The sequence below is a fragment of the Pyrus communis genome, chromosome 16 (genome assembly GCF_041283825.1).
Source record: "Pyrus communis isolate YQ-2024b chromosome 16, ASM4128382v1, whole genome shotgun sequence".
Taxonomy (NCBI): Eukaryota; Viridiplantae; Streptophyta; class Magnoliopsida; order Rosales; family Rosaceae; genus Pyrus; species Pyrus communis.
Window position 1 is genome coordinate 29,452,673 of NC_142580.1, and position 8,015 is coordinate 29,460,687.

General features: G+C 42.8%; 1 protein-coding gene across 1 annotated transcript; it reads right to left on the minus strand.

Annotated features, from left to right (window-relative positions):
* Window positions 1-750: 750 nt before the first annotated feature.
* On the minus strand, window positions 751-1,068 carry LOC137732951 (uncharacterized). The gene has a single exon (XM_068472185.1). It carries the CDS (start codon window positions 1,066-1,068, stop codon window positions 751-753), a length of 318 nt encoding a protein of 105 aa, XP_068328286.1.
* Between the last annotated feature and the right edge of the window lie 6,947 nt (window positions 1,069-8,015).

Genomic DNA, 8,015 nt, shown 5'->3' on the forward strand with positions numbered 1-8,015 from the left:
CCCCTTGTGAGTTGTGCTCCAGAGGCGATTTGGGCAAGTTCGTCTGCGTCAGTGTTTCGAACATGTGAAATGTGCTCAAATGTAATTCTCTCAAACGACTCGACCAAATAAGTGGCGACCATGTGATAAGGTGTCAAAGTACAACTCATGCAACGAAAAATGCTGTTTAGTTGGTTAATCACTAGTTCAGAATCACCGAGGACGAGGACACGGGTTGCTCTTAAATCGTGGAGGACGTGAAGGCCGATGATGAGAGCTTCATACTTGGCCTGATTATTCGTGCAGCCGAAATCTAACTTGAGAGAGAACTACCATCGGTAGTGGTCGAGGGATTGAATGGCGATACCAACACCAGTCGAGGTTGAGGTGCTAGAACCATCAAAATGCATCGTCCAGTAGTTGTCTCGTGTTTTGACTAAGCCGATGTCGACTTCGCTGCCCCAAAATCCATAAGCAGAGGGGTGTTGGGCTAAAAAATCAACTAGGGCTTGTCATTTGACGGCCTTTTGGGGTACATACTGTAAACTAAACTCTGATAATGCCATTGTCCATTCCCCAATTCGGCCTTTTACGATAGGCTGAGTAAGCATGTAACGAATAACATCTGTTTGGGCAATGACCTGTGTAACTAATGGGAGCATGTAATGCCGAAGTTTTGATGCGGCAAAAAAAAAAAGCTAATCAAAGTTTCTCGACGGGTGAATAATTGATCTCTGGCGAATTCAGATTTCGACTGAGATAAAAGATAACTTATTCACGCCCAGCATCGTTATCTTGTGCAAAGAAGCAACCGATGGACTCGTCGGCTGCCGAAATGTATAGTTTGAGAGGCTTAACGCGGCGAGGCGGTACTAGCACTGGTGGCGTGGTAATAGAGACCTTGATTTGTGTGAAAGCTGCTTGATGTTCTTCAGGCCATTCAAACTTATCAGAGTCCTTAAGTTTTGGGGGTGGAGCGCTAATAATTGCGCGGGCTTTATTTTCGTCAACCTCGATGCCATGATGGTGCACAAGAAAACCCAAGAAATTACCGGCCGATACACCGAAAGCGTATTTGGCCGGGTTCATTTTTAGATTACGCTGACGCATACGAAGGAATGAATGCTTGCCGAAGATCATCTAGATGCGTTCGGTGGCTTTTCAATTTTACAACTACATCATCGATATAAACTTCTACGACCGTTATGATCAAATCATGGAATATCGTATTCATAGCTCGTTAGTATGTGGCGCCGGCATTGTTAAGGCCGAATGGCATGACGACCCATTCGTATGTGCCGGGTGCCCCGGACAATGGAAGGTGGTCTTGTGAACATTAGCCTCAGCGATAAAGATTTGGTTGTAGCCGCTATGGCCGTCCATAAAGGACAACATTTCATGATTGGCTGCGGCATCAATTAATAAATTCGAGATCGGCATCGTGTATTCATCCTTGGGAGTTGCCAGATTCAATTTACAAAAATCAATGTAAATGCGTAGGGCCTCATTTTTCTTTAGCATCGGGATGATATTGGCTAACCATTCGACGTACTGAGCGGTTCGAATAAACCCAGCTTTCAAAAGCTGAACTAATTCGTCTTTTATGCCAAGCTGTACTTCGGTCGAGAACTGGCAGGTGGTTTGTCGGATAGGCTTACAACCAACTTTGATGCGTAACTCATGTTCAACAAGGTTTCGGTCGAGGCCTGGCATCTCATGATAATTCCATGTGAAACAATCTTTAAGCTCGTTGAGTAATTTGCTAAGCTCGAACTTCATGGGAGGCGGCAACAATGCACTAATAAACAACAGTCGAGGCTCATCGGCTGTGCCAACATTTATTTCTTCGAGTTCGACAGGTGCGGCCTGAACTTTGTCTAACGATAAAACTGGGCCGTTATCCACTTCATCCAAAAATTCGATTAAGTTTATGCCCGAGCGTGGTTGCTTGGCAATGGCATACCAATGAGCCAACAAACGTTCCATGGTGGATGAAACCGCGGCCCGAGGCCTTTCTTGTTTGGTGGTGTCTGTCATCGGTGTTGGTAATTAGATCTGCCAAGCCAAGTCTCTCCGAATCTTGTTGTACAATCTCGGCGCCTACCTTGATGGTTTTCTGAACTGAAATTTGACTCGGTCGTCCGTCCTCAGTTTTCCTGTAGGGTGATGTAGTCGACGTGATCGTCATAATCGCTAGCCTGAATCATGTTAGTTTCAAACGGCTGATTATCGACTGGATAGACTACGACCGATTTACCATCCCAAAAGATGAGAACTTGGTACAGCGATGAAGGAATACAACTTGTTTGATGGATCCAATCGCGACCGAGCAATGCATTATAATTGATCTTTGAGTCAATTATAAAGAATGCAGTCATATGGTTGCGACCTGCAACACTGACTTCTAACGGGAGCACTCTTTTGGGTTTGAGACTTGTCGCCGATAAAGCTACTCATCGTAACCCCTGAAGGTATGAGCTTGTCATTAGAGCAGCGTAATGCCTTCATGATGGAGATCGGCATGATGTTGATTGTGGCTCCACAGTTGACAAACACCTTGGAAATGAGGTATCCTTCAATATGAGCCATGACATATAACGACTTTAGATGTTGGAGATTAACAGAATGAGAGCGGGGGAACAATTCTGCTAGGGCTATCTTAAGTTTGTCACCTTTACTGATTTCCTCATCTTCCTCGATAGCGAGGAAATCTACTTATGTCGCTTATTCAGCAACCACGTCCCCATCCAAAAAATTTAACTGGTGGATTTTTGGTTGAAATTCAGCCGTGAGGACATGGACCTTGCTTATTTCCATGTGCTCGAGGACCGAAGGGCCCATCGGGTCTTGGTCGTCGACTTCCAGATTAGGAGATGTGGTATCAGTCTTTGGAGTGTTTTCAACCAGATTATTTATCACCTCGGTATGTACCTGCTCTTGGCGCGCGTTGATTGAACCTATTTCATTTTGGTCATCGTCCTTGAGCCTGTTTATTGCCGAAGAGTGATTTTGTTCTTGTAGTGCTTTACAGGCTCGTTCTTCGTAGGCGAATTAGGCGTTCCTTGTGTCCAAATATGCATCTAAACGCGCCACACGATTTTTCTCATTGGTCGTAAGGCATAAAAGAGACACGGCCGAGAAGACTTCGAAATGATATCGCAGGTGCTGAAGGTCTTCACGTGAGAAAGGTAGCTTGGTGGTGTCTATATCTGTGTATAGGTCGACCTTAAAACCGAGGACTCAAGCCTTACGTATATGCTGGAACCTAACTTTTATTGCCAGATCGGTGGTTTTCTGAATAATTTGTTCAGCATCAGGGCAAGTTAATGCTAGGTCGAGGGCTTCCTGATATGCCTTGGGCAATCCGTACAAGTCATTGGCGGAATATTTCTTATGAAATTCCTGCATGTACTCCAAGGATTCACCAAGGAATTGAGGGTGCGGATTGCGCTGTACTTTTATTAACGGTTCATACGGTGGTAACAGGGGAAGCTTACTTTCGACTTCTTGTCTGAAATGCTCAAGATGAGCTTTCATCTCTCCGGGCCAAAGAAGGAGCTTGATGCGTTTCTCGGACTCTTCAATGGTGGTTTCAAAGTCGTGATCAACTGCCTTGTTCTCTTGAAGTAATTTGGCCATAATGGTTGGGGTAGGTCGGTTGTCGCCGCTTCCTGCTGCCTTTTTTGGCTACCACCGGGTAGTCAAATTAGTTTGTGATTCTTGTCGTCGAGCCATGCAATTTATCCGCTGGCGATGACATTTTTGAGACTTAGCTAATGCCGTATACAAGCTAGTTGGAGAATTGTAACTGTACCAATGTTGGTCACGTGGCTTAGGTGGCGCGTCAAGATGTTGTCTGACTGGGGTTGGGTCTTTTGCTTGTACTTGTGGGTTGAGTCTCTCAAACATTTACCGTTGTTGGTCGGCACCGAGTTCCTTCAGAGGTTTCACTGCGGCCATGGACGGCGGACATGAAGTTGGAGCCGGGGGTGTTCTCTCTTTAGGTTCACTTTGTGTTTTACAGCGGCCGCACAAAACCATTGATTCATCAGTTTCTTCGGAACTAGAACCTGACATGGGTTCAACCATGGCCGACCATGAAGCCTCTGTGGGTGGTGCATTTGAAAATAAATCAATCTTGAGTCTCGGCTGACCACCCTGCTTTCGGACATGTTGTACCGGGATGAATTCGGCCTTCCTTTTTCCTTTGCTTTTAGGGAGATGAGCATCCACCATACCAATTATCGTCGAGGGGAAAAGATTAACGTCAACCGCTATCTGTTTCTCAGGAAATTTTAACTTACCCTTCTCGATCCAACTTTGAATCGCATCATGGAACACGACGCAATTATTGGTAGCATGTTTGTTTGAATTATGGTACTTGCAATATGTTTTGCCTTTCAATTCTTCGGCCTTAGGAATGTTGTGTCCTGGCCGAAGTTTTATGATCTTTGCTACCAACAACTGGTCGAAAATTGCATCGGCCTTGGTGATATCAAAGGTGTAAACTATTGATGTTTTAATCATCTCTTCAAAGCCCGAGCGGGTTTTGGCATCTTTGGGACTAATTTAAGCTAATGCCTTGCAAACGTATGGTTTATCTATCACTATTTCAGCTGCGTTCACACTAGCGTATTGGGGATCCTCGTTTTTGGCTAATGCGTAGTTGACCGTGGAATTCTTGTATATCGTTCCTCGGGATGGGGACTTTGATATTTTTTCGTCTCGGAGCAAATAATCATACTGCTCAACATGATGAGCAAGTTCGTACATATCTCGGATATTTGCCCCCAGGAATTTCTTTTTATATTCCACGTCCAGGTAATTTAGAGCGATTATGACGAATTCAACTTCAGGGAGAGGTACTCGGCACCAATTTCTGGCCGACTCGAACCTTGTTAAGTATTCCATTAGTGATTCGTTTGAAGCTTGAGCCATCCTAGCTAATGACGAAACAGACATTTCCATCCCTGGTTGATAGAATTGTTCATGGAACTTCTCGACCAATTCCTCCCAACTCTGGATAGAGTTCGGTGGGAGGTCAATATACCAAGCAAAGACTAAACCCATTAGTGAGAAGTTGAATAACCGTAGTTTATGGAAGTCGCTATTAACGTCTCCACATTGCGCAGTGAATCGAGCTACATGTTCTAACGAAGATGAGGACGATTCTCCGGCGAAAAGATTAAAGTCCAGGATCTTGAAGCCTTTAGGATATTCGAACTTTTCTACATAAGCCGGGTATGGATGGATGAACTTTGGGAACTTTGGCCCTTTTTTTAAGGCCGAATCGATCATCTTTTGGATCTCGATCATATTGACAGATATTGCTTCCACTCCTTGGTCGGGTTCATCAGATCTACTTCTTGATCCGCCTCTCTTTTCCAAGTCAATTGGTTGAAGCTGCGCGGATCCTTTCTCGACTTGTAATGGAACATTCTTAAGGGGAAACTGTCGAGGTTAGCCTACATGGCCATCTTCGAAGGCTTTACTGACCAATAGTTTAAGCATCCTCGTCTGTGTATCACTATTGCTTTGTATTGCATCAAGCAAATCATTCATTTTCTGGCCAATCGACTGCTCGACCTGCCAAGATTATTCATCAAGTCGTCTTCGAAGAAATGACCTAGTTGGCGGATCAGAACATTCCCCACCATTTTTGTCGCAATTTTCTACTATCCCTTTGACGAAAATGCATGTCGTTTGGTTAGGAATTTCTGGGTTGCGAGGCTGTCCACCGAGACAAATTTCCTTCTCTTGGCGTGTCACACTTTTAGCCTCGGGTGGCACAACAATGAGAGGATTTTGTACCTGAGACAAATCTTGTCCAGGGCTTTGTACTGGTAAGTCGATTGTTGATTTTCCCATGATTGTTTTCTTCTTTACGGACCGTGTCTCAATGGTCATGAACTCTGAACGTCTAGCACAAGGTCCCACCGGGCGTGCCAAAATGTTGACCCTAAAAATTACAAAACCTACGCGGCGCGTAGGCCGAGTAACTAATAAACTAACTATGTCATTTAGTTGAATGCAAGGCGTGCCAACTCGTCAACCGAGGAATAAAATTTGTTAATGTTGCATTGAGCGCATTGCTGATTTTTTTATCTTGCGATTGCGGTCGAGGAAGGAAAAATTCTCAGCCTTTGGATTCTCGAGCCTGAAGACAAGGCTGCTGGTTCTGCGAAGTTCACAAATCATCGGCGCCGGATTCGGTCACAGTGATTATATTCGTGAGAGTATAAGCACGTCGAATCGACACCAGACTATATGGACACAAATATTCAAAGGTGATGTATATCTTGATGGTAAATATGGTTCGGCCGTCAGAATGCCAAACTCTGAAACTCACTTGTGAGTAACTAATCATAAAATCACAAGGCGTTCAATGCACCAAATGTCGTAACTCATAACACCTTACTTCGCCGAGAAGGCTAATAAGATGACCTCCGCCAATAAGGATTCGGAAACCCTTCTTGATCGATACTTGGATAGGTAACCAATTGGCCTCGACGTAGTGCTGTTTATCCAAACTGAAGATGCCTTGTGGTCGGCTGATTTTACGGCGACAGTGCTGTTTATCCAAACTAAAGATGTGTTGGCGGAAAAGGAAAATGAAAAATCTCAAGTTGTTTGAGAGCGTTACGCAGGGCAATTATGTGTTGAATTGGGGGGTCCCTGATTGTTGCATGATGTCTTGTATTTATAACACCAAATCCTCCTTGAGATCGAGTCAAGATCCTATCTGGATTAGGACTTCTTGTTCTTTTCTAACTCCACTTCAAACAATCCTACTCCTATTAGGATTTTGAACTCAACCCTTTTTTAGGCCATATTCATTGCTGGTTGAGAATCCAAATTACACTAGGACTCCTTATATCAGGACTTCTTTGACCTCTTTGCTCATCCGAACTATTCCTTCTTGCGACAGGACTAAACCATCTTTGCTGAATGGTCAAGGATCACTAGGCAGCCCATAGTATATTTGGAAAAGCTTTGGGCCAAACATAACCCATACTCGGCCCAATAATATTATTTTGGGCCCAAATAGAGACTTACTTCACATCGAACTTTAACGACCTGAACCATTTATTTTGTAAGTCTGGATTCATAGATCATCCTTGCAAAAATTCAATTCAATCCGAAATCATTTACCAATTTAATTATCACAATGAAATTTCAATGTTTTTTAAAGAATAAAGTGTGTGTCAATTTTTTTGAACTCAATTAGATGCCTCAAATATTTTCGATTTGGCTAATATTTTGTAAGGATGGTCTATAAGGTACAACTTAAAAAATAAACAATTTTGATCATTAAGGGTCGAAGTGGTGTTGGCCTCATAATTAATTTCCATATATATATATATATATATATATGTATGTATGTATGTATGTATGTATGTATGCATGCATGCATGCATATATAACTACTGCTGCTAACATTCAGAAATTAGAAATGATATAGAAGGACTTAAAACATCACACTAGAGTTTCTAAGGTTATATGCGTTTTTACTGTTTTACACTGTAAGTGAGTATACTAATATGTTTATGCAAATCGATAAAGCTTCTCTATCCAGAATCTGATCTTGAAACCAAAGGAGATTTTTCTTCCTAACCACAAACACATTATCAGTAATGATGCCCGCTCTAAAATATTTTTATGGAAGTCTTACTCGTTATCCCACATAATATGTCAAGGAGACAACAGTCAGCTACTATTTACATAAATATTTTTTTTTTTGGTTAGTCGGAAGGTAGATATTATTATATTCGAATATAAACATTAACATCCGATGTCGAAGTGTTAAACAGTCATTCTGGGTCAAGACAGTCTTAGATATGGGAGCCCCCAATACGAGATACAAACAAAGCTACAAGATGTGCTGTCCTATTACGATTCCGGGGAGACCTCAATTACATTTGCAAACATTTGATATCATAAAGAAGACCTTCAATAACAGCATACAGTTGATTTTTGCCTTGGAGCATATCCTCAAGAACCTTTGAATCCGTTTCCACCTGGATGACATCAAGGCC